The 27,780-nt window shown below is 42.1% G+C and overlaps 1 protein-coding gene across 13 annotated transcripts in view; it reads right to left on the bottom strand.

Annotated features, from left to right (window-relative positions):
• tiam2a (TIAM Rac1 associated GEF 2a) overlaps positions 1 to 27,780 on the bottom strand; it is an 84,523-nt gene that overhangs the window by 11,594 nt on the left and 45,149 nt on the right. For all 13 annotated transcript variants that reach the window (XR_009791364.1, XR_009791365.1, XR_009791363.1 and 10 more), the window contains 12 exons: positions 27,251 to 27,427; positions 26,674 to 26,778; positions 26,510 to 26,588; positions 26,344 to 26,433; positions 25,174 to 25,371; positions 22,638 to 22,729; positions 9,406 to 9,639; positions 7,600 to 7,668; positions 3,936 to 4,061; positions 3,433 to 3,541; positions 524 to 703; positions 259 to 377 (listed from right to left, as the gene is read on the bottom strand). Coding sequence is in view for 10 of the 13 variants with exons in the window: in XM_061794282.1 (XP_061650266.1) it covers positions 259 to 377; positions 524 to 703; positions 3,433 to 3,541; positions 3,936 to 4,061; positions 7,600 to 7,668; positions 9,406 to 9,639; positions 22,638 to 22,729; positions 25,174 to 25,371; positions 26,344 to 26,433; positions 26,510 to 26,588; positions 26,674 to 26,778; positions 27,251 to 27,427 (1,578 nt within the window). In the remaining 3 variants the exon portion in view is untranslated. The remainder of the gene's footprint in view (positions 1 to 258; positions 378 to 523; positions 704 to 3,432; positions 3,542 to 3,935; positions 4,062 to 7,599; positions 7,669 to 9,405; positions 9,640 to 22,637; positions 22,730 to 25,173; positions 25,372 to 26,343; positions 26,434 to 26,509; positions 26,589 to 26,673; positions 26,779 to 27,250; positions 27,428 to 27,780) is intronic.

The following is a 27,780-nucleotide window of genomic DNA, read 5'->3' as shown; positions in this document are numbered from 1 at the left end:
TTATGGACCATATTATTTTACATTCACTTTGACTACTGATACAGCAAAGGATACCAACTAAATATTCTATCAATCTGTAAATGTATTCAGTACCCAAAAGGCAAAAGAACAGAAGATGGCATAAACAGCGAAGTAGCAAACCAGTTTTGTGATGCATGTGTGTGGGAATATTCAACTTGACTTTTAATTTTTATAAAGAGGCATAATCATTCCTACTGGGGCGGCTTATCAAATTTGACTTGTAAAGTATGCGTGTACCTCTCTATCGTGGCTAGCCTGCTCGGTGACAAGTTGATCAAAGACTGCGCCGTAATCCTCGTAGATTTTCTGCATCTCATTGATGTGGCTGGCCACCTTCTCCATGGCCCGCAGCGCCTCTGCACGGGCACCAATAAAACAAAATCTTAGCAGGAATTAACACTTAACACAGGCTGCACAGGACATCTCAATACTGACTGGCAAGAGACAAAATGCCTCAGTGTATTTGTATACAATGTGCATATATTTTAGTCTATAAACCGACCTGTGAGGTGGTAGTGCTCCTCGCTGTTGGCGTCAGTGAGGGAGACCAGCTCCCTGAGCAGCAGGGGGTACTTGAGAACTCTTTGCACTGGTTTAATCAGATAAGACTCCAGGGTGGAGGAATGCTGCTTGGTGGGGTTCCTTGCATCCAAAAATTCCTTGAAGGCCCGATCTGTCTTGGCTGAAAAACAAATATCGACCAAATTGTTACTAATTATGGGAATAATCACTCACAATACAAGATCGTATTCTTAAAAAATTATTATTATTATTTTTTTTAATAATTTAAAAAAAGAACTCATGTATGCACAACTATGTAGATGTGAACAAATATTCCATATAGCTTAAAAGGAATAAGTAATACGTACACTAAAATGCACATTAGCCCTAAAAATACATATTCTAATATTAAAAAATATTCTAATACAAAAGTCTAAAATGAATGTATGAAATGAATTGGTCATGATGCATGTACACTCCATTATAGTGATTTGTTTCTCAAAGACTTTACTTCCTGTCAATAACAGTTGCTCTACGTGCGTGTGCACAGATTTGACGTTTGACAGTTCACAAAGGGGGCCCAACTCTGCATCCTCTCTTCTATAGTTCTACTCTTAAATCTTAGCATTTGAGTATTGTGTGCCTAGATATTTAATAAAAACAAAGTGACAGTATATACATATATTAGTAACGATACAGTGCTATACATTGTTGAACAGATATTGTGGCAAACATCTATTATAAAATGACTGGCACTGGTAACCACAACCAAGACTGCTTGTGGCTCGGTGATTCAATCTCTCCTTATTTGCACTCTCCAAGGCATCCACTGGCGTGTTGTGCGTTGCATCGTGCAGTCACAGTCAGTCAGGTGAAACAAAGCTGTTCAGAGTCCAGTGCAGATTCATAGTGCAATAACATAGCTCCAGCAGGGGGTAGTGTAGCCCTCTCCTTAACCTTAAGGTCTTAATTCATACTGCAGTAGAAATAATGAGGAAACTGTTTTGATACCATCGCCACAGCCATCAGAATAGAGGGAAATATGAGTGATAATAGAGGACATATCTTTTCCTTGAGCTGTTAACATGCTTGCATCAAGAGGTGCCATTGATGTATTCATTATAGCTCTCCCAGCTGCAGACAGGCAGCCCAGTCAACACCTCCCAGAGTAATTGGCAGGCAATTAACGAGTCAACAAATAAACAAGGAAGCTAGCCTGTGGCATAATGTCAGGAGGAGGTGGGTGATGAAGACAGCAGAGCTCGCCATCTATTTATTTGTATAGGCTTGACAAGACTTTCTGGGTGCCCTTGGATCAGCTGGATGTGATCAGGCTGTGGCGTGTTCTGTATGATGCAAGTCACAATTCCACTTTACACAGACACTATATAGTTAGCCAGTAATGCACTGTGCAATTATTTGACGCACGTTATTCCAATATCTGTCACTATTTAAAGCTTTGACTTCAGAATAAGCTGCATGGACGCTCTGGATATTGTTCTTATTACAGGTGGTGCCGCACACTTTCCACTTGTGTATCCAGGTTTACCCCCAATGATTATGTACGCAGAATATACATATTGCTTTGTGTGATTCTTTGTGCATAGCCTTTGTCTTATAAATTTTTGTGGCTTTTCTCTGAACAATAAAAACCTTCACAATTTTAACACAGCAGCTTTTCCTTCAGAAAAAAGTAAGATTGAGAGGTGATAAATGAGTTAATTACTTTTATGAGCACATCATAGCAATCGTTTGAAAATGTATGATGTGGCATGTATACATTTAAAGGTGCCAAAGCAACATTGTGACAACACCACTCTTCTGTTCTTGATTAGTAACAGAGTTGCCAAAAAAATATTACCACCTTCATCATTATTAATAATAATTGACAGGTGGTTCAAGGCTGGAAAAATATCAAGTCCATCAATCCCTAACGTGGTAGACATTTTTTGATTAAGCAATGATGCTGACTAGTGCAATAAAGACGTGCATAGGTACAAAGATTTTTTTTAACAAAGTTTTAATTTAAATAGTTGGATATTATTTAATGAAAAACATTTCCTTCAGTGCATTAAGTGATGCTCCAAATACTCACACAGCATAAACAGCACGTCATTTTTCTCTCAGTAATGCTGACCTATCTGAGACTTGTCCGGGTGTCTCATCCTATTAAATTCCCTGCAGTTTATAAAGAGAAATGTGCCATGCAAATCTGATAAACGGGCAAAATTACCCATCACCCTCCTCCAACCTTGGTGGCAAAGAAGCGCAGCCTCTTATAGCTGTAGACAGCGCTGCCAAATAGTGCTGGAAAGGCCAGCGTGATCACCAGCATAAATCATTTTGAAATGTCTACTACTGCACATTCAGGGGAAGATGCGTGGAGGTATCTTCAGTTGTCTAGGGAATACCGCACATGCTTTAAATTTAGAAGGTAATTTGAAGGTTATCCAAATGATGAGCCCTCATATGTTTGTAAAAGAGGTATCCTTTTTTTTTTTTTGTAACCATGGATCATGAAATGACAGTGGGAAGCCAACTCTCCCTTCTTGCTTCTTGCCCCACCCTCCACCTGAGAGCGCAGGGTGCTCTGAGGTGTGACTGATGCAACACAGTTGGTTTAGCAGGTGGAGATTCAGATTTTTCTTTTGTTTCCTTTTAGGGCCCAAACAGAAAAGGAACACCTCAGTGTATTCTTCAGTGAACCTCCTCAACACTGAAAACCACAACTGTGATAAAATATTGTCTAGATTGTTAAAATAATACTTCTCTGACAAGTGTCAGTCAAAATGTAGCTTTATCAAGGCAGAATTTCTGTTCCTGCTACTTAAATTGCACCTCCTAAGATTGTGCATATGTACCTAATGTTGTGGCCAGTGTGTGTAGATGTCCATAATAAATATGTAGTACCTCTCTCCAGGACCTTCTGGACCTTGATGTGGTTGGCACAGAAGCCACTGTAGAGCTTGAAGTGGTCAGCGTAGTACAGGAAGGAACCCCCGAGAGAAAACAGAAGCTTCTGTGAAAAGACAGATATGAGAGGTGAGTGCACAGACGGCGGAGAGGGGGAACATGGGAAGTCGTGAACGCTCACAACCTCCCTCTCGTGGGAGACGAATCGAGCGCGTAGACCTCCAGTCCTCTCCCTCGCACCTAACCTCTTGAGTAAAGCAGCTTTCAGCACCTCACAATCTAACCAGTGAACCACCACCGCGATCAATGGACCCCCGTGCCTTGCCATGTCAAGCCTATAAATCAGCCGACAACCCTCGTTCCGCTGTGTCTCAATTGTTTATCAACCTCAAGCACTTAGTGTTGACACCTTTGTCTGCAGAGGTGGCTAAATAAAAGTCCAACTGAGTGAGATCTAACAAAATTCTTTGGCCATTTGTTCAACAATAACAGAATCCAACCTTGAACTGGGAGGGCGTTTCAAGCGTGCTGAAGTCAGGGGAGGAAGCAATCCTCTCTTCGAGCGTCTGCAGGAAAACCCTCTGGAAGTCTAACATCTCTGGCAGACTGCCGAACAGACTCTCCATCTGGGGGAAACACGGGAAGGCAAAGAATTGTGGGGGACGAGAAAGGTGGGACAGAGTGAGGGAATGTGAGGTGAGAAGGGGGCCAAGATAGCTTGTAATTCAGAACAGCAAGACAGACAGGCACCCTGGAGTGTAGTAAAACCTCCACTCCGATGCCTTCATCACTTACAAAGGCACTTAAGGAACAAGCAATGGCTCTGCTATAAATGTAACACGTGCACACACACACAGAGAGAGAGACACACACACACACACACAGTCTGTTTCTCTGATACATACATCCAGGGTCAGCACACTCTTCATTAAAAGCCATTCTGGGGCAAACGCGACCTTGTCCATTTTGTGTCTGGACATTTCCGACTGTCCCATAATGCTCTTTTAATTTTCCCACTGCTTGGTGGCCTATCGACCAGTGCATCTTGGAAGAAACCTCATGGGTTTGAGGTCACAACTGACAAAGCACAGTATATATACACTGAAGTAGCAATAATAGGGATATAATGAGCACAGGTGGGTAGAACGCGCTACATTTACTCTAACATTTATTCAAGTACCTTTTTGGATACATTTTACTTGTCAAGAGTAGTTTTAATGCAACATACGTTTTACATTTATGAGCAATTATGTCAAAAAGGTAGTTTTAGTCTGTTAGAATGATCGGCATGCCGCTTGCTACTTTCATTTATTAATGATTGCTTATTTATTAATCGTTGCTAGCACAATCTATTTGTTTAGACTTTGATTTCCCCATCGGGCAGCAATCCAACGTAACCACTTGTGACGTTTGACTCCAGTTCACCAATCAAATGGCACGAGGTAGTCACATGACTGCATACAAAGTCTTCTATTGGGCTTTGTGGGCCTGCCAAATGGAATCATAGGTTAAAAAAAAAAAAAATGTAAAATCATTGGTGCGTGACTTATGTTTACACTTCAGACTACGAAAAACAACAGCTTTATCATGCATGAGTGCCCAAAGTTGGATACTTCAGCTCATTTCTAACTTGAGAAAATAGCTTACGGTAAGTTGCAGATGTTTTTGTTGTTGCTTTGGCTGTGCATATGGCAACATTAATCCTATTTTATGGTCATAGGTAACCGTAAAACATGCATCTTTTGGGTCCTATAATCACACTCTCTCTCTCTCTCTCTCTCACACAGGCGCACTATAAAAGCCGATACTTGATCAATACATCTGGTCAACAAGCAGCTTCTTCATTCAGTCATTTCAGTGAATAAAGCAAATAATGTTTCTGTTAGGCCCTAAGCATATGTTGTTAGCACTTGCAATGGTGTGTGGACTCCCACTTAACTTGAGTTTGAATGTGATTGGTTAATTCTGAACACAGCCACAGGCCAGTTATAAGAGGGTGTGCAACAAGATTATTTCAGTTGTTTATTTTATTATTTTATTTGACTTTCATGCTCTGATTTAAAAAAAAAACCAAAAAAAATAGGTAACAGTTACTAGTAATTCAGTACGAGTAGTTTTTTCATCGAGTACTTTCTCACTCAAGTAATTATTTGGAGTACCTTTTACTTTAACTTGAGTCATATTATTCCAAAGCAACATACTCTTACTCGAGTACAATGTTTGCTACTCTACCCACCTCTAATAATAAGAATTAGTACGTGAAATACTTAAGGTGGTCACAGAACCATCAAATGGGTTTACATGATGAGAAGAACATTTTCACAAAACAATACCATTTTCATTCTGTTCCTGCTCGTAGCTATAGGGCGGCTGTTGGGGCAAGAGAACCGTAATGTGCACAGATATCCGAAAGACCAGCTATCATACAATGTACTGAAATTGGGAATGGTTGCTGGAGAGATGCCTGTTTGCTTCCTGAGCAGTGGTGGTAAACTTAAGCAGGGTATGCCATTCATGATATTTATTGTTTGGTTTATTTATTTTCCACCCATCTTGTAGAGAGCGCAGTAAAATTGTGCTCTCTGCTGTTTGCTACCAAGTGTTGAAATCCATTATTTCTCCATTGCATTCACACATAATTGGAGGAATAACCTTAAATCTTAGTCCATGTGATCGACAATTGAGTGTAAATCTCATTTCTCCTTAAGGGAACAATTAAAGGTTCTTTTTCTTTCTATCCTGCAGTACAAGAGGTTTTGAAAAGCTGGCCTTCACAGGCACATCCCTTTGGGAAGGTCATAGTATAGGGGATGCTAATTTGTCCTGCAGGCATTCACAGTGGTAATAAGATATGGCCTGGCTGGGTTTATCCTCATCACCACTCAATTAATTTCATGTTGCATTTCTCAAACATTCTGGCCAGCTACCACAATTATACTAGTTTTGGATTTTTCATTGTAGTTACGTTATAGTTATAGGTTTGTTAGCTTGAATCAGTTTTTAGTTTTTTCAAAAATGCTTCATTTTAGTTTTTATTACTTTCAGTAGTATGTTTTCTTTGTTGTTATTATTCAGGATATTTGTCAAGTGTGAGATTTAAAAAAAAAAAAAAAAAAAAAAAAAAAAAAAAAAAAAAACAATACATAGTGTAATAAAAACTCCAAAAATACCATTAAAAATGCTTTAACTTTCTAACAGATGAACAACCATCCACAAATCAAATACAGGTACTGTATAACAGTCAACACAATGAAGTGCAATAAGTGCAGTGCACAATACTGCTTCTAAGGTTAGATTAGATGCATCACAACATACAGTAAAACCATTCATGAGACACATGCTCGAGTATGGCCTTTAGAAAAATGTCTGTTTAACTGACACAAAAACAAATCAAGTTCTTATTTGCATATTTTGCTTCCTTTGTTGATAAATTGCAAACTTCTCAAGTGGACTTTCAGATTTCTGACAGATGGAGAGATAGAAAGTTAGCTTGCTTTTACCTCCTATATCTCCAGTGCAAGTGGATCCAGTCTGATTTTCTTTTTTTGCTGAGTCCATGATTATTGTGACAAAGCTTTTCGTGATGTTGCTCAAGTAGTGCTGTGAAAATGTCCTATTGTTGGAGTCGTTCAATCAGCTGAGAAAAACTGCTCAGATGCTTTCACATCTGCGTTTCGTGGCGGCAAACAGCGGCATTTTGAGACTCTCGGCAGGTCTCCGTTTCTCTCAATTTTCCCCAAAAGAGGAATAACCGACGTGCAGGTTCCGTGAAGGCGCTAGCTAGTCTGTAGCCGTCTTAGCTGTTTCCGTTAGCAAAATGTAGAAACAAAAACAGCTTAGGTGTAAAAATTAGCTTCACGGCATAACTTGCGCTTGGTCTGGTGAGCCGTCAATACAACTGCACTGCCCGATGGCCTCACTTCTCGGCGACCTTCCTTCCATATCCAGTCTGTATTTATGCGAAATAAATACATTTAAAATTAACGGCCAACGCTCATGTATAAAATTAATTGACAAAGCTGAAAACGTAAGCCATTTTTCTCTATAATTATAGTGTTAGTTTAAAAAAAAAAAAAATTCATTTTTTGATTATGGAAATGTTTTTTCAATTTTTGTTCCAGTTATTTCGTTTTGTTTTTTTACTATAATAACCATGCCACCTACCTCATCCAGCGTGAGGAAAGTTTCATTCTGTAGAGGTTTCAGGTAGATCTCGAACAAGCAAGCCAGGTCCTGCACAGAAAAGCCAAAAAGAAGGTCAGTGGAAAGAAGGAATATTTCTCCTTGATGTGCCTGCCATTTAAATCTTCACATCAATTCTCATTTTATGAACTCCAAGTCTCCCACAGTCCTGCACCTCAAGCCTCCATCTAACCATCTCTTGCAGGGCCCTTCCCCCAACTGATTTAATGTGGTTGTAGCTTGTCTTGATATCAGTGGAGATATTCTCATTAGGTTAGATTTATGAGCGTCGTCCTCTCTGCCTCTTCCTATAACTACATGAGACAATGCTGCATGCAGCCTACGGTGCACAGATCTGGGCTAACAGGCCTGCACCAATGCACGCTAAAATAATGCAATCACCTCAGCTACCAAATCCGGCTGAAGGGGAGCGACGCACCAGGGACGAGAGTTGATGAAAAGTGAGAAGATGTAGAAGACAGTGCAAAACACAGACATGTAAACACCAAAGGCATGAAAAAGGTCACAAAAAAAAACATTGTAGGAGGTGTCTGGGGGGGGATCCCTGGGCCCCCTGCAGAGAGTTATTTTTTATTTTAACAAATTAAGCAATCTGGAAGACTCTGAAGGGTACAATAAGGCAAAATATATTTTTTTCACCCAGAAAAGCATTTATTTACACTGCTCAAGTACATGATGTACACATTTAAGATTAAAATTAAATTTGCCTAATTTCTTTGCTTTTTTGTTTTGGCCTCCAACTTGAGCCAGGCCCATTCCACCTGCACCTGATGCGTGCTTAAAGCTGTGCCACATGTATAGCATCCTCCTCTTTAAGCACTCTCATTCTGCAAAAGAATTGACTAAAATCATTGTCTTTTTCACTTCCTTCTTCACTATTACCAACTTCAAAGGCTAATCCCAAATGCATCCTCCAGGAAAATAATAAAATAAAATAATGACCTTGTGTGAGGTCATGTGACTGTGTCGTTTGATTGATGAACGAGACTTAAACGATTGGCACAAACACCGCCCAATGCGGAAGTCGAAGTCTCGCGCACGAAATAGTTGATAAATAAGCAATAATTGACCAAAGTAGCGAGAGACATTTCGATCATTGTAACGGCGTAAAAAAGTACCATTACTTCTTGACAAAAGCAGCAGAAGTGTTTTTTTCTGGTCTCGTCAACTCCTGTGACTTATCGAAAGCCGGTTCCGAGCGCAAAGGCGGTATCTCAGGCCAATGCGCTCGCACATATTAGTCCGCCGCGGAGTAATATTCACAAATACATCTGGGTGGATGCGTGGGATGGATCTAGCTGCCAGCGACCCCCCCCCAGGAAAAACTCATCGGATCTATACGATTCACGTAAATGGCCTATTTTGAGTTCAAAATGGCGAATTTTGCCGAAAGCGACTGATTTGCATGCATGAAAACAAAAAATCTGTCAGCCATGATTATCATTGCTGCGACAAGAAGATCATGAATGTTGTTGTTCAATGGGTGTCAGAGACGAAAAGGTCATAGTGGGAAATAAATTATTCGGGGGGGAAGACGCGTAAGACTCGACATGAGGATGGGTTGGAAGTGCTCTATGTAGAGGGTAACTTGTCATGTGCAATATCATAATATATCCAATTAAAGGCCTAAAAATTCCAAAGCCTAAATCTGCTTCTCAATGAAAGCAATATTTTGTTTATTTCAGGGGAATTTACCCTTCATGGTACTTTTTCCTCACTTAATTGGCTGTTGATGGTTTACATCAGGTAAAGCAAATCAATTCTCACCTTCACATAGGACTTCTCAGTGTCCACCAACTCCTGGATGACCTTGCGTAACCGCTCAGTGCCACTCATATGCTTGGGGCAGGGTCGGAGAAGGGCGGCGTCTCCCCTGGAGCCTGGACCTAAATCACCAGCCTGGTTCAGTGGTGGCTCCTTGCGGTCCTCCATCGGGCCGCCAGTGGCTGAACCTTCTGCCTCCTGGAAGGACTGGTAGAGGTTGCACACTGTGTCCACACTCTTTGGGGGGGGGCACATAAAGTAGAATGTAAGAACCAAATGAGACCAACAAGATGGATGAAATGGTAATCAGGTATTTGTACAAGGGCATGCGTGTGCACACAAATACACTCAGCAAACAACATTAAGCATGGTTGCACAATCAAATTCAATACATGGGCTGGATGAAAAATTCAGTGAATATTCTGCAGTACCTCATTCCTCACACGTTACTTAATCCATAGTTATGAAATAAAGATGTCTACAATGTACATGCCAAGTGGAATAAATATGTTTACAATGTACATGCCAAGCGAATTGCCTGGGTCTGCTATAGCATAGTAGGGCGTTAGTTATTCACTGTATTCTAATTGCGTTTGCAACAAAGACATAATGCATATGAAAGATACTACTGGGAAACCCCACAGAGAACATGAGAGTTCAACATGATGCTTTTAACTCCATATTGGTCAGTTATGCAACTTTGTGTCACATCAGTTGATGAGAACTTAACATTGTGGAGGATTTGAACAGTCTTCTACTGTACTATTAGTCAGTGGCCATTTATGTTTTTTGAAACGGAATAGGAGTTGTGCTCTACTCATTCCCATGATGATCATTTACTTCTGTTTACTTTGTTTGATAATTACAGTATGCATGATATAGGACTGTAGTACACATGGAAGCAAAATCCGTCATCAGAAACATACTGGGAGGTAACATACTGCAGAGACTAAAACTTTACTTTGCGAGCAACTAAAGCATAAAATATTTTTTCTTGTTCCCTATTATAAGAAAAATAATTATCTCTAAATTACACTGTGGCTGACATTGCCATTATAGCGCATGCATTTCAAGTGATTTGTCAATTGTGAGTACCCTTTATCAAAATCAACTTCGTAATGTCTTCGGAGAACAGCTGTGTAAGCAAAACACTTCATCATTTGCACCGAGCTTGAATGCAGCGTTGCACACATCAATTATTGTGGGATTTTAAGCTAAAAATAGTGTGAATGCTGACCAGTCAAAATGTACATTCCAAGCACATCCTACTCACACAGAGCATCCAACATTATCGTCATGAAGCTTCCTTGGTCACACCAGAAGTTGACTCCTTCGGTGAAAACGTGTTACCGAAGTCACCTTAGAATTTTAGTCTGCAGCACAGTGACTAAGTGGCAGGGCCACCGTGGCCAGCACTCTGCCTTCCTGTGAGCGCCTGTGTGGGTGGGTAAACATTTTAAATATTGTACATGTAAGCGTTCAGGTGGAGCTCACGGCTCAAGACTGCACAGACAAATGTGTTCCACACTGCAGGCGTGCGTCACTTTTTAAGTGTGTCTGAAAGATTATCAAATTCATTCACTTCAAAGCACATAGAGCAACGTCAGCTTTAAACACCACCACTATGCAAACCATTCCCAGTAAATCCACAGCGAAGCCACTCACTGAGCCAGCACTCATCATCTGGCTCAATGTAACATGGCCTCCCCCAGAGGTGCTCCTAAATGTGGCTGTGACAGTTTGAGAGACACGCTTTAAGGGAAGACAGCAGGGACTAAGTCTGCATCTGCCCACTTCATTTGTCGGCATGTACAATTCTTCTAATGGGAGACCAAAACAACACGTACTGCAGATGGGCATGCTCACTCTCAGTTATTACAATCAACTACACTGTATATTCCTACACTTGGAACAAAGTGCGCTACCAGTGTTTGACTAGTAAAGTAAGTACCATGTACAGTCATACACTTGGAACGCATGTGGAGAGGATCTGAAAGCCACTCATGTTTAGTGATGAGATTTTAAGTATGATACTCCTGCTATGCAGCATCTCTGAATGCATACAGATTATTTTAGGGGCTTCGCCTGTATTTCATGTAACAATGCATAATGTTGTGTTACTGTCTTGAATTTACTTTGGTCTTGTTTTTAAACATTTCTCACACATTACTGTTTTTAATGTTTATATGTTTGGGAGACTCTCTGGCATATAAAATAGAAATAGATATGTGCAGCGTGGGCTGTGCAGGTATCTTCTAGTTAGTGTAGCAGCTGGCAGAGATCTTATATGACATCTGTATCCTGCCACGCATGTGCTCAGAGAATCTTATCCATTGGCAGAAACATTTGACAACGAAGAACACAAAATAATTCATGTCATGGACGATTGCATTTTCTTATGTGCTCCGATATAAGAGTGTAGTTTATCATTTATACTACATTAACATATTTTGACCTCAGAACTGCCTGAAAACTTTGCAGTTCTTTCCCCAAGATTCAGTTTCCATACTGCTGTATGCTGTGTAATGTGCTCATTCCTCATTTGTCGTGAATTCTTCAAAATACATTGGCCCACAGCCACTGACACACAGCATCTTGATTACGATATGTGGGAACAATGCTGCATCCCCACACAGCACCACACACCAACTCAATATTCAATCAGGTAGGAGGACGGGGGAAATTGCTTGAAGGAAATACAGGAGGTTGAAGGATATCAGAGTGACATATTCCTCAAGACGCCCAGTAGCCTAAAACGAGAGAACGCTTGTGGAGACTGATAACAGTCACAGCGACCATTTGTTGAGCCACACGGAAACGGAGGCCCCCAAGCAAGCATGTGTGCATGCCGAGTGGCACACTATCACTAAGGTGCCGACTTGGTTCTCGCAAACACAAAGAAAACACACTCAAATACAAGTCACACACAAATGGATGAGATAATGGACAGCACGCAGAGTTGGAAAAAATGTGTAGTTTGATTGACAGGAATGTTGGGAACATCTCTCTCTCTCTCCACACACACACACGAGGGGGAGTATTGGTTCGAATCCCTGATACGACTGTCCGCATGTCAAAGTGTCCATGGTCAAGACACTGAACCCTAATTTGCTCCCAGTGGGCCTGGCAGCACCTCGCATGGAAGCAGTCGCCCATTGGTTTATGAATGTGTGTGTGTGAATGTGAGGCTTTGTAAAGCGCTTTGGGCACTGTGATGTAGATAAAGTGCTATATAAGTGCATTCCATTCACCATTTATTTTTCCTAATATATCAAATGAACTACATTTTTAAAATGTATCTCAAGATTCAAATTAACTTTGCGGGTTGCATTCCTTAACCGAAGAGCACTGACGTCCGTATTATTGGGAAGCTTTTATTTTGAAGGTGGCTTTCGCCGCGAGTTGGCGACCTATTACCGTAATGCCTAGTATGAACAAAATTAGGGGCGGCTTGCTTGACTGCTACTTTACGAGTGGAGGCTGGCTCGAACGCAGTCGAAAACCGCACCTATGAAGAGACACGCTTACGAAGCACAGTTTAAACTGCAAGCTATCAGTTACGCGGAGGAACATGGGAATCGAGCAGCCGCGAGAGAATTCAAGCTCAACGAATCCATGGTTCGCAAGCAGGAAAACGAGCTGAGTTTCCGCGGAAAAAAAAGAAAAACCACGCGGAAACAAGGCGAGGTGGCCCGGGTTGGAAGACCAACTCGAGCAATGGATTAATGAACTCCAACCGCTGGACATCGGTGTAATCAGGGCATTCAAAGTGAAGTTGCGAGGGGCGTGGGAGCGATGGATGACAGATGGCGAACACAGCTCTACTAAGACTATGTGTGCCTATGATGAAAATGACACAGGTCTTTTATCTTTTTAAGAGGGACAACTTGCACAATCGACAGAAATGTGATTGCCTCACAACAATTCTACCAACACAGCCTGACAGTCAGTCCAAATAAGCCATTAAGTGCAGCGGGCGGGAGGCGGAGGAAAGCCTGGCATGGCAGCACTGCAGAGAATTCCCTTCCAGGTTTTTCTGCCTGACAGCTCAGTCAGGTTTCTGCCTCTTTTTGCCCCTTGTTCAGTTCATTTGGAAAGAACATCACTAACCTTTATAAGTCATAAATAATATAAAGTGTGCATTGGTTTACTTTTTTCCTTTTGAATTGACACATTCACTCACCTGAAACAACACATTTTTAAAAAGTATATATATACAAAGTAATTCAATAAGTACAAGTTCAATAAATAAGTGATTAATGTCCCCTTTTAAACAAAGAAACATTTAGGCTTACTGAATGAATACTTGATGGTATGACACAAACCTGAGTATTACTGCAATTGTAAAGTCAGATTTGATGCAGCTGTTGTGTTGTATCTCTTTTGATTGTGCAAATGTACCTAATGTAGTGGCCTCTGAGTGAAATGTGTTATAACATCCAGTTGTTAGACAAGTCAAAATTGTTAACCATGTGGCTGTTGTTGCTATTCGGCAAAAATGTGCCCTCCTCTCTGCCTGCTCACCATGAAGAGCAACCTGTAGAGTAGCCTCCATGCTGCTGTTGCCTGCCGCTGTGTTCTTCTTGCCAGGGAGCATCCTTTCCTACGCAGCCTGCCTCCCCTGGATGTCGGCATGGTGCTTCCACAGAAAGTGCGTGCAGGCCAACAGACACCCACACCACACCGTGTAATATCTATTTCCTTTCTGTTTCCACTTTTTCAGGTTGGTTTTGCTCACCCTCACGGCTAGGCCAGGTCAAAAGCAAATCTTGTCTTGAGTCCTTGGGACAAAAACTTGCATGTTATCCGACCCGTTGTTCTTGTGCCAGTGATGCACTGGCTGTGAGATTGTCTTGTGCATCGATAAGAAGAAGATTTTCTGGCCACTTGGCTTGTGTACTCTTTCCCAGCATCTCATGCATCCCTCTGCCTATCAGTTTCTCAGGTGTCTCTAATGCTCAGTCCACTCCCCCTCAGGTTCTTCCTCTCATTTAGACATGTGACTCGTATGTATAATTTCCAGAGAGCTGAAAAATGAAGCCGAGTGTAGCATCAGTGCTCTGCCTCAATAGTAGCAGTACAATGTGGACTGTTCTGGCTTGTACCGCCAAACACAGGAATGGCTGACTCAAAAATGGGAGGCTACAAGCTTATTGAGGAAACAGGGCAGGAATGCAAACAACTGCCATGACACCCAAAGTACTTTTATCGGTTAAAAAAATGTAATGCTGTCAGTCTTTGAAAACAGTCGTTAATACAATGAACTGACCATTCCACATCAACAAGTAGTTCTAAGTTTTGTGCAAAGTTGTTGGTGTTTCTTCCCCTGTCCCTCACTATGAAGTCAATCAGGATTGTATATCTATTGAATTAGAAGAACAACAGTCTCAGAATCGCTGCTTTAGTTCATGCAAAGGTGTCTTGGCTCTGTGCAGAAAAGGTAATTTTACATGCAAAGCATCTGCTCCCACAATCCGGGGTCTTAGTAAAATGTTCATAAATTTTGACTGGTATTTCTGTTTTGTCCCAGTGGCTCAGTATAAAAAAAAAAAAAAAAAACGTTGTCATGGGTCTGATTGTTTCTATCAGATATAAGAGTAAATGGGGCTGTGACTAATTTTTCCAAACAAGTCAAGAAAATATTTAAATAATAATAAGACCATACCAAGTATGCCACATGCAAATGCACAGGATTTGTCAGGTTCATTAAACATGATACCAAAAGCTTTATCTTATCGGTTTGATGTCAATACTATGTCGCAAGGGTTTTTTGTTAAACACTAAACAAAACTAACTCAAAGCTGTCAAAGACATCTCTATTGCTGCAAACACTTCAATGAAGGCATATGACACACAGCACAGTTTCTTTGGCAGATGTAACACTTCCATCTAATGAGCAGTCGAGATGCCCCATCTTAGCTGAAGTAAACAAGCAAACATGCGGGGAATTTAAATGGAGGACAAACAACAAACAGTTGAGCTTCGGGATTGCTTTTCTCTTTGTTTGTATGAAACTTGTCAAAAGAGAACTGTTACCTGGTGGTCAGCTCTCGGGCCATGATTCATCTGCCAGAATGGACAACAACAGTGGCGCAACGGTGGTGAATTTTCAAAGCTTAATTACTGAAGACCTGCGCTCACAAATCAAACAGGGTGGAGGGGAGGCGAGAGGAGATGAGAACGGGGACTGGTGCCGTTCTGCTACAATCCAGCCCATTTACTCTTTTATTATTCCTCCTAAGCAAATATTATTCCACAAAGTCTCAGAGGCCTTTGGGAGAAAGAGCATGTTTTCATATTGAAGCCAGTTTCAGATTAAAGCACCCATTCTCCTGAGACCCAAGGCTCTTCACATCCACTCCAATGCACAAACACAGCTAAAAAGGCAAAATAAGGCTGGTCACATAAATTACTATCATTATTAAATTCCTGAATGAAAGCTCAAGAACAGATGCTTGTTGACAACATTGACCAAAGCGTGAAGAATGAAGTTGGTGAATAGAGAAATGGGAAAACCGCTTCCTAAAATATAATCCCCGAGCACTTGTGGATCTGCGGGGTGGCACTTGCCACCCCTACTGTTGGCACTGAATCTATCAATAATAAATTACTCAATTCTAAATTTGATTATAAATGTTTGTATGTAATATTGTCGCCGTATTTCGTATAAACATTTTAATTACCGGTTTAGAATCACTCCCACGCCTTTAAAGAAAAAACTGGTTGGATCCAACTGCTCCACGTACCGCTGAGGAAAAAAGTCAAGTGCATTTTACCTTTACCATCCCAGTCTGACCACAGACAGTCAGGTAAGCTATCATTTATTTGTGGTTGCTCTATGTTTAAAATGTTCAAATGGTCTAAACTGTCAAGTTTGACAACTTATGTGAAATACACCGGTAGTTAGCAGCAGCTATTTGGTGTTAACTGAGGCAGCAGAGGGAACCCTTTACCTAGGTTACATCGAGGCTGTGTTTGCTAGCTAGCTGCCTGGCTACACTAAACATTCTGAAAACAATATATCTACAAATTTTTAAATACAGTAACAACATGAAAAATTGCTATTTAGCAGGACAATGCAATTTCCCCATCACAAGGAGAGAGAGGTCAAAAAGCGTGTCGGAATTCTCTGCCTGCCCGACTGTCATTCCATGACAAATTTAAGATCTCCTCAGTTTATATCATTAAAACATGATTTCGTATCTTCCCATGTTAGATCTTCACATAGTCCGCGTCCCGTCCGACCCGAGCCGCCGAATTTAAGCATACTGTAACACTCTTTAGTGTTATTTAAAGTCAAAGGGTAAAAAGAACATCACACACAGAGGGAATAGCTCCATAGCAAACAACCATAACGATCTAAGTGCTGTTTACACTTGGCCTCATTACAACATATCTCTCCACCAATGCCACTCCATTATTATAGTCCCAAACATAAAATAATAGGTCCACTCCATACAAATACAGACATTAAAGCAAAAATAATCTTACATACTTCTCTCTTCAAATGAAATATACATATTTCTAATTAAAACATATTACAGACTATCACTAAGCAGTCAATAAACTAGTATTCCCATGATTATTTTATTTATTGTTACTTGGATGTGTCTATACCTGCATTCCCTTTAAGAGTGTTCGAGACTTGACTTGAATTTTTGCACTATAGCAAAAGTTTAATATACAAGAACAACATATCTGAAGATGAATTGATGAGACAAAATAACATTAGGAGACTGATAGCTGTGCTCAGCATTGAGAGCAACCAAGCAAAGGCACTGGACCTTGACATTTTCATTAAACATTTTGCTGGCCACCATAATAACCGCAGTCTTAAATCGGCTTAAACATCTTTGTGAATATAACTGATAAATGTTGACAAATGTACCGTGTGAAAGACTGACTGAATGTAGCCTCAAATATTTCTAATTGAAACTTAAAAATTGTAACTGTTGGGAATTGTATTGCCTAGGCTACAAGAACTAGGTTAATGTGCAACATTAACCTATGTTGTGTGGGTGTGTGTGTGTGGGGGGGGGGGGTTTGGTTAACCTCTGCCCCCTCAACAAAACCTCCTGCCACCCCTTTGCCACTCCAGGTAAAACTTTCTAGAACCGCCATTGCTCTTAAGAAAACACTGGTAAACCAATTAAAACTCAAATGCACTAACACACCGTGAGCTTCCACTACATAGCGCCACTGTAACCTCCAAGAGGAAAGTTGTGCTAGAGTGTGGATTATGCTTAATGCACCAGGGCAGTAAGACGACACCAATATATCTGTGCAGAAAGTTACACAAATTCCTCTAAATACGTTCGACCAGGTCCCACAGCCCACAGTTACAGTACCTGTCGTTGGTTGCTTTTTGCGTCACTCTGGCAGGACAAGCAGTTTTCCACATTCTGCATCAAGCAGGCCAGCTTGTCTTTAAGGAAGCGTCCTAGACTAAGCAGCACAGAAGCCAGGAACAGATTCTTCTCAGCTTCAGACCTGGGAGGCCAGAACCAGCACATGGTTAGCAGGGAACACAGGGCCTGAGCCGGGGACTGGTCCTGCATGAAGAGCTCAACTAAGGTGGTGAGGTACAGACTCGGGCCAGGATCCTCAGTGTTCACCACTGGAGCCAAAACGGCTACTCCAACAGCCATGGTGGTGTTGGACACCTCTGGTGTGGTCATTCCAACAAGATCCATGTCATGGTTCTTGTTTCCTGTGGCTCTGTCCGTTTCTTCTTTTTTTGTTTTCAATCTTAAATGCTTGCTTCCAGCAGCGTGGGCTGAGAGGAACAGACAGGCATTAACTGCACTGCTAACAGTAAACCCAGATTATTAGCCTGCTCACAGCCAGATGGCTGGCGGCTGATGGGCTTAGTCATAACACACACCTCCCCAAGTTGCAGCTCCACCAAAAACAGCCCCACTTAAGCACTTAAAGCAGATTCACCAAAGTTAAGAGAGGGGACGACTGTAGCTGCGAGCAAGAGGAGATCGTGTTTTTGGAAAATGGTACCACCTAATATCTAAAGGCATCAACTCGACGAAACCTTTTGAAGTTTAAGACCCAGGAGGAAAACTGAAACTGAATATTTCCACTTTTTCTTTGTCACATAATAAGAGCAGTCCATTTAAATGCTCTTACAGAAATGTCTGTCTGGACAAATGGGCTTAATATGTCTGACCGCTGTTTAATCTTTTAATACAAGACATGGTAGGCAACTATTTTGTGTCAAACATTGCATGGCTATAAACAACAGAATTCAATTCACCCGTTACAATTTAATGGTCCCTTAACATCAAGCAAACACGGTGGCAGTCCACCAGAGAGCCATGACCTCCTCTTATACAATACACAACAGGATTGTTATGTTTTATGAGTTTGTGCAATCCATCCATCTATTATCTATAATTCTTATGTGAGGGATCATGGGGGCCTGGAGCCGATCACACCTGACAGTGGGTGAGTGGTGGTAGGTATACACCCAGGACAGAACACTAGTCCGTGCAATGGATTTTATGACATTCTAGAAAAATACATACCCTTTTCAAAAAAAAAATGTATATCATGGAAACGTTTATTTCCTTAATTCCATTTAACAAGTTCAACTTTCATAGGTGATAGATTCAGGGCCCACAATTTAATCAATTTCAAGTATTTGTTTATTTTTACATAATTTCCTCTTCCAGCTCATAAAACCCACGAAATCAGGAATTCAAAAAATTTGAATTTTGCAGGCCATAAATGTTTTAAACTGAGTGTCTCACACTAATCATCTACTAAACTCAAAGCACCTGCACAGGTTTCCCCAGGTGTCATTAAATTGCTTCAGTTTGGTTCAATTGTCTCAGTTGGGTTCAGTATGGGGAAGAATGTAGACTTGACAACTGGCCAGAAGACCATCATTGATACCCTCCATAGGATGGGTAAGCCACAAAAGTTCATCGCTAAGGAGTCTGGCTGTTCACAGAGTGCTGTGTACAAGCATATCAATGGTAAGTCTAGTGGATGGACAAAATGTGGAAGTTGCATCAGCAAAAGAGATGACCGAGGGTTTCAGGGGATTATCAAACAGAGAATATTCAAGAACCTAGCAGAGATCCAGAAAAAGTGGAATGAGGCGGGAGTCACAGCTTCAAAAACCACCACATTCAGACACATCCGGGAGATGGGCTACAACTGTTGGGTTCCTCGGTTCAAGCCACTTCTCAGCCTGAGCCAACCTAGGAAGAGTCTCAACTGGGCCAAGGAGAAGGAGGACTGGACTGTTGGCCACTGGTCCAAGGTCCTCTTTTTTGATGAAAGTGTGCCTTTCAATCGGGAATCAAGGTCCAAGGGTTTGGAGGAAGATGGGTGAAGAACAGAACCCAAGCTGCTTGAGGTCCAGTCTGAAATATCCACAGTCAGTCATGATTTGGGGTGCAATGTCCAGTGCACGTGTTGGTAAACTCAGCTTTTTTTTTTTTTTTTTTTTTTTTTAAATGCAAGGTCACCACAACAGTCTACCAGAATGTTTTAGAGGACTTCATGATTCCTTCTGCTGAGGATCTCTATCGAGATGTAGATTTCATCTTCCAGCAGGACCTAGCCCCTACCCATACCGCCAGAAGCACCAAAACCTGGTTTGATGCCCATGCCATCACAGTGCTTGACTGGCCAGCCAACTTGCCGGATCTAAACCCCATTGCGAATCGATGGAGTATTATCAAGAGGAAAATGAGGGGTACCAGACCCAAAAACAAAGAAGAACTGACATTAAGCATCAAGGAAATCTGGGCTTCCATGACTCCCAGGCAATGCCACAGGTTGCTGATTGCCGTAATGCCACAGCGCATCCAGTCAGTGATTCAAGCAAAGGGATTCCCAACCAAATATTGAAGATTAACATATCGTTTTGAAAGTACCATATTTTGATTGATTTGTGGCCCTAATTTCTTTTTTTTTGGGTCTGTATTATAAAACTTACAATAATAATCAATTGATATGTTTTTCTTCATGAAACAATTTACGGTATGCTTAACGAGTTAATATATTCAAATTCTATTATTTCATCATTTTCGATAAATGTATTCTTCATGGATTTGACTCGCTTACAGACACTCGGTACCAACTGGTTACACACAAGATTACTACAGTATGTCCCTCCATCTGTCTGTTAGGATCTCTGAGTATGCAACGCATGTGCGTGTTCATGTGAGATGCGCTGTCAGGTTGCCTAATAAACAGCAGCCTCTTTTCAGTTCCTTAACTTGTGGATCATGTGGCGACAATTTAGATTTTGCTGATTCACATCCATGTGACTGCATTACCACTTATTAAAACAACATGCAATGCATGTCAAATACTATTTAAGATGCCTTGTGGCAGTTCAGTTGAGTCCTCCGATCAATTGGTTGAGCTCATAATGGTACCACAAGATTTGCATTAAACAGAGGAATAGGGCCAAATATATCACTAACTCACAGGTACAGTAATGACAGTCGTGAAAGTAAACAACACTGTTAACTCTGCCGAGTAAGCACCAAACACACACAGATCTCTCTAGTGTAATTAGAATAAATTGGAATGCAGTCGTCCAATTAATCAAAAAGTAGCCAGACTAGTGAGGCGGTTGATTTCAAGTTGCGACAAGTGATTTGAAATTGGCCCTTCCTCGTCCATCCATCTTTATTGACTTTCACAACGACATACACACACATCTTTGCTCATACGTGGCAGATTTCTACCCAGTAACATGATTTTCTTCTGCCTAGAAAATAAATGTATCACTTTGTAACACATAATTCTTCTTTACAATATCAATACCTCACTCATTGCAACATCTTCACAGACACTGTATTGTGTGATCGAGGTAACAATCATTTTACTCTGTATAGAATGACAAAAGAAGTGATTCACATTCAGCACATTCATAGACCCCTTTCCATGAACACACACACACACACACACACACTTCCATTCGTTCCTCTGTAAAAGACAAATGCTGAGCCTGGGCAGCAGTGGTGCAGTGCAGAGGGATTGACTCATGTTGCCACTAGAAAGAAATCAAGTGACGATAACAGGAGAGCCAAGTGAAGAAGATGAGGCTGCCCTCTACTATTGTTATATGACCGCAGGTCAACTTTTGGCAAGTCATTGCAGCCACTACAATTTAAAGTGGTTTCCAGACATTGGGACTGAATGTACAGTACAATCAACAATCAGTAAAAATGAGTAGAACCACAAGATCATTCCTTCTTTATGCCTACAACTGGTCAGTAGCGTCATTCATGGTGTGTACAACAGCTAATTTGCAATACAGAACATGAAATTGCTTTGCATGCATTGATGCAAGACAATTAATGAATATGCATGAACACACACATTGCCTTGGATGCTTCCAGACATGTCTATATCATTAACAGATGGCTTTTCATGATGACCATACTCCCTCATTTACCACTCTCAATAAACATCAGCATACTCATTCCCCCCTATTACATTACAGCACTGAGGAATAGCTCTCACAAGGCCCAGGCTCACACACATTTTAATGACTTCATTAAAGTTAGTTTAGCTGCTGAAAAAAACCTAACCAGATATATAACAACCACCAAGACAGAAATAGAAGCGCAATCTGCCATACTTCATCAGGGAGAACCATTGGGCATGTTTATAAAGGCGATATTTTAAAAGAGCTTGAAAAGAGCTGCATGATTGTCTTAAAACCGGAAAGCAAGATTTACAGAGAAGAGGGGAACACTTTGTTACAAAGATGATGCCTGCCACCGCAGCTGATAAGATGATGTTTGAGTGAATGTCAGGCTAACGGGGGTGGAGGGGGTATCTGACAACTGTTTAATTGGCCCTAAGGTGCATATCTCACTATGTGTACATGCAGCAAATAGCTGTGTATGTGTGTTGTTAGCTGTTGAGTTACAGTTAGTTAAGAGGCCGCTCAATGCATGCCAGTGATCCTCCCAGCTATAGAAAGACAGACGTGTGTGAGTGTTATTTCTTCCCTCGCTGATCATCCTACATGACAGTAATAAACTGTGTTTATACCAGTGGCTATGATGGAGCATTCTAATTATGGTAATCTGAGGAATTGGTGCCAGTCTGGTTTCAGACAGCCACACAGCCGCCATTGTGACAGCGCACGTGCACAAGCACACCGCATACATTCTGGAATAAAAGACACACACTGTATGTGAAGTGGGTGTCTGTGTGACAATGGAAACACTCTCTTTAGCACCACCCACCTTGCTGAGCTGAACAGGCCTGTGTGCGCAGCGGGGGTGACTCTCCAGCCTGGCACACATGGAATCGCTACCCTCCGCTGCAGAGCACAAGTCTGGAGAGAGACAGAGAGAGTGGGTTAAGTTGTCGGCGTATGTGTTGCGCACGTCACTGCATCATAGAAATGCAGGCTTATAGAATTTGAGTTACCAATACTAAACACAAATAATCTCATCTGAAAGCCATGAAAGGCACCTAACTGGCACTGTGCAAGGTCTATAAATGACAATGGCATTCAGACATTCCCCCCAAAAAAGACAAACATCTAAATCCAGTCATTGTTATATCTACAGTTTGTCATTGTGTCCCTGAAAATAAAAACAACACATTGGCTGTGTTTTCTTGAAAGCCTTTGTAATGTAAATTTGAAGAGCCACACAGACAAGATATTTTTAAGTGAATTCTGATATGGCCTACAGCTCATTAAATTCAAGGTTCTCATTCCAAACTGTGTAGCAGTTGGCACATGAAAATACTTTATTCCTGATTTTAGACTGGGAGGTAAGCCAATCTGACAGCAAGAAACAAAAGAAAACTTCTAGACCTCCTATGGAGCTAAACGTGTTCTTTCTGAACCGGCAATTGTTGTCAACCAAATTGCAGACTGCTAGAGAAGACATTCAGTCTGAATTTGATTGGTCTGTCTCACACATTAGTGAAAACAGAAGACGGACAGTTTTCTCAAAGGAATTTGTGTTTGACAACTACTAATTCTTCTCCATCAGAGCTTACCTCCCTGTCTCCTGATCAGACAGCCTGGGATCATGTGCCCTCTAGAGATTGACAAGAAAACTGCAGGCTCTTTGATCACACCGTTTACTGTAATGAGGCTTTCAAGTCATTAATCCCTCCGAGTTTAATTAAAGATACACCAAGGAAAGGCTATGTTCATGAATTACTACCATCAAGATAACGTAAAATGTTCTGACTGTTTTGGGGAAATAAAAGCAATAAAAAAAGGCATGACAATACGTGTGCATGCTGAGTGAAAATGTGATCTGCACAGTGTAGTTCATTTCATTTTAATCACGTTGCTTATTACTGTGTCATTTTGTTTATTTTGGAAATTACATTTCTCTTGGAAACAAAAATCACAGGTTCAGGTCTGCTTTTTGAACATTCTGCATAACAAATTATAATTTCAGAGATAACCTTTATCACCGAGTAATGGTGAATTAGATATGTATAAATTGCAGCCTCTCATAGAAAAACAGACTGATCTGTCAACAAGACAAGGTGAGACAATTGGGAGAGGAAGTGTGAGCATGTGCGTACAAAATTCCCTCCCTTATCTACCAATACTTGTGATGAGAAGTCCTGACCAGAGTTCAATTTCCATTTACAGTAAATAACATCAACGACTGTCAAACACACTTATTAGCAAATAAAATTCATCGATTTAGGTTTCCCTTGCCCGGACGCGGGTCACCGGGGGCCCCCTCTGGAGCCAGACCTGGAGGTGGGGCTCAAAGGCCAGCACCCATGGGGCCAGGCCCGGCACAGCCCGAAAGGGTAACGTGGGTCCCCCTTCCCATGGGGCTCACCACCTGTGGGAGGGGCCATAGGGGTCGGTGCAGTGTGAGCTGGGCGGTGGACGAAGGCGGGGACCTTGGCAATCCAGCTGGTGTGTGAGGTTGAGAGGTTTCGACTAGATATAGTCGGGCTCGCCCCCACACACGGCGTGGGCTCTGGTACTAGTCCTCTTGAGAGGGGTTGGACTCTTTTCCACTCTGGAGTTGCCCACTGTGAGAAGCGACGAGCAGGTACTTATTGCCCCCGACTCGGCGCCTGTACGTTGGGGTTCACCCCGCTGGACGAGAGGGTAGCCTCCCTCTGCCTTCGGGTGGGGGGACGGGTCCTGACTGTTGTTTGTGTCTATGCACCAAACAGCAGTTCAGAGTACCCACCCTTTTTGGACTCCTTGGAGGGGGTCCTGGAAAGCGCTCCCGCTAGGGACTCCATTGTTCTGCTGGGGGACTTCAATGCTCATGTGGGCAATGACAGTGAGACCTGGAAGGGCGTGATTGGCAGGATCGGCCCCCCCGATCAGAACCAGAGTGGTGTTCTCTTATTGGGCTTCTTTGCTCACCACGGATTGTCCATAACGAACACCATGTTCAAGGATAAGGGTGTCCACACGTGCACTTGGCACCAGGACACCCTAGGTCGCCGTTCGATGATCGAGTTTGTGGTCGTGTCGTCGGACTTGGGGCCGCATGTCTTGGACACTCTGGTGAAGACAGTGGCAGAGCTGTCAACTGACCACCACCTGGTGGTGAGTTGGCTCCGATGGTGGGGGAAGATGCTGGTCCGACCTGGGTTTTCCAGAATTTTGAGGTCAACTTTGGGAATGCGTATTATACATGGGTGCGCATTATACACGAGAAATTACGGTAAATTAATGTTTAGATTTGATACAGTTGTAGAATTTGCACGTCATGTATACTGTAGGTGTCTTTCATTCAAGCCTGTTTCGTGACCGCATTTGTACTTAAGTACCTGAGGAGGACTTTGCTTTGAGCTTGAATGCCAGAGGAGGAACTGGGTAGTCAGAGGCACCGTTTTGAGGCGGGGGTCCATCCCGCCTCAGGCACAAGTTGAGTGTTTGCTCAGCAAACAGGGTCTGTATCAGCGTCAGATCCAGACCTGATACATAGCGGCCATTCAGCATCAGCACTTCATCACCTGGACGTAAACCTAGAACACAAACAGAACATGTTGAAAGATAAGTACCAGAAGCATGTAACACATTAACTATATTGGCAAAAGTATTCGCTCACCTCCCTTGACTCAGATATGGATTTAAGTGACATCCCATTCTTAATCCAGAGGGTTTATTATGACATCAGTCCACCCTGTGATGCAATGACATCTTAAACTCTACTGGGAAGGTTTTCCACAAGGTTTAGGAGTGTGTTTATGGGAATTTATGACAATTTTTCCAGAAGTACATTTGTGAGGTTACACACTGATGCTGGACAAGGCGGCCTGGCTCTCAGTCTCCGCTCTAATTCATCCAAAAGTGTTCTGTAGGGTTGACGTCAGGATTGTGTAGGCCAGTCAAGTTCATCCACATCATACTCTCTCATCCACGTCTTTATGGCCCTTGAACTGTGCACTGATGCGCAGTGATGTTGGAACAGGAAGAGTCCATCTACCAACTGTTCCCACAAAGTTGTTAATGTCCAAAATATTAGCTCCTGAGCTCCGGTGAAACTCTAAATGCTTCAGCAAACAGTTTGGTGATTACCGCGTCCTGTTCCAACATGTCTGTGCGCCGATGCACAAAGCAAGGTCAACAAAGACCTGGATGAGATCATTTGGAATGGATGAACTTGGCTGGCCTGCACAGAGTCCTCCCCTCAACTCGATAGAACACCTTTGGGTTGATTGAGTGGACAGTGACCCAGGCCTTCTCGTCCAACATCAGTGTGTGACATCACAAATTTGCTCCTGGAAGAATGGGCTAGACCTTGTTGAAAGCCCTAAGAGTTGAAGCTGTTACAGCTGTAAAGGGTAGACCAACATCATTATAAACCATATGGATTTAGAATGGGATATCACTTAAAATCATACGTGAGTCAAAAGAGATGAGCAAATACTTTTGGCAATACAGTGTATGATTATGTTCATGGAGTTTGCTGGCCTTTCTGGCACTGCTGTTGGTACCTTCAGTGAAACCTAGTCCATCTGGGAGCACTTCACTGACAAAGATCCGACTGTTCTTCTGACTGTCAATATGGCCTGTTACTGCAAATCCTGGACAGAGGAAGAGAACCAGAATGATAGGACGAGGATGAAGCTGAAGTGCAAAGGGTTTTCAACACTGACTTACCAAAATCTCCACTGCCACTTACCCTGCTCATTCGCAGGGTAAACACATAAACTGGGACCACCTCCAATTGGCCATAGGCCTACAGGGTAATATCAAACAAATCAAAACAACTACGTAAACAAGTGCATAATGAAGAGCAGGCTGTGTCTGATTGCCCTCCTCACCAATTCGCAGACAAGCTCGCCAGGCGCCACAGATCGAATTTCTGTGTCCTGGCCCGCCTGCCTGTGCAGACGCAGTCTGTGCAGGTCTGGGTCCAGCTGTTTAGCCTGTTTACACAAGAGATTATAATGCTCAGCAGCTTGTGTGCGCAGAGTTATCGGACATATTTTATGCGCCAACGCTTGGTTTGACAGCTGCGGTGCGGTAGAGGCGTGCATTATTCACAGACTTTACACTTTGCGGTAAACAAAATAGCATAAACCCAAGTGATTACAGCCTATCCCTCAGTCTTATGGGACCATGTGAAGTTGACACTGGATGAATAGGTGTGTTGCTTTAACCCCCCATGGGAGTGCAAAATGACAGCATATGCTCCGACAAAGACTGCTTTGACCTTACCGTTTTAACATTAACAAACTAACACATTCAAGAATTTTTTTTTTTGGGAGGGGGGGGGTTTTCTTCCAAATTTCAAGCTAGGATGTAAAGTACAAAAAAAATTATGAGCAGAGAATTTTACAGGGTAACAAATTTGCTACAAACAGGCATATTGTTCTCGATGTGCTTATAATGACTAACCTTGCAGGCCTCAAAGAGGAGGTCAATGGCTTTCTGCTCACTTCGAATGTGAACCTGGGCTGTCAGGCCATCTGGCATATAGACACAGGTCAGCATTCCTGTGGTAGAGCTGATGCTATCCTGCACACCATCCTCAGAGGGCGACATGGAGTAGATACTGGTGAGCACATCCATCCTCTGTAGTATGGGTGATAAAGAAGGGATGTCATAAAAAAGGTTTAATGCAGGGGTCTCAAACTGGCGGCCCGCGGGCCGATATTTTGTGGCCCCCACCTTAATATGAAAGTTTAATGTTAGTGCGGCCCTCGAGTTTCATATGAATGGCACTTTTACAGTGTTGTATGCGGAGCTGACGAACCTACCTATCACGGTGGGGTATATGGCATCGACCGGGCTTGATGCAAGGAGAGAAACATTTTTAAATGAGTGAAAGTTACAGCAGCGTTGCCATGGAGATTTTTCCTCTGTGCCTGGCTAGGCAAACGCGGACATTCGTCCCAGCGCGCTGTGTTCACAACACGTCCGAAAAA

The sequence above is a fragment of the Phyllopteryx taeniolatus genome, chromosome 13 (assembly GCF_024500385.1).
Source record: "Phyllopteryx taeniolatus isolate TA_2022b chromosome 13, UOR_Ptae_1.2, whole genome shotgun sequence".
Taxonomy (NCBI): Eukaryota; Metazoa; Chordata; class Actinopteri; order Syngnathiformes; family Syngnathidae; genus Phyllopteryx; species Phyllopteryx taeniolatus.
Note: the sequence above shows the minus strand (reverse complement) of the source record. Positions and strands in the feature narration are given on the sequence as shown.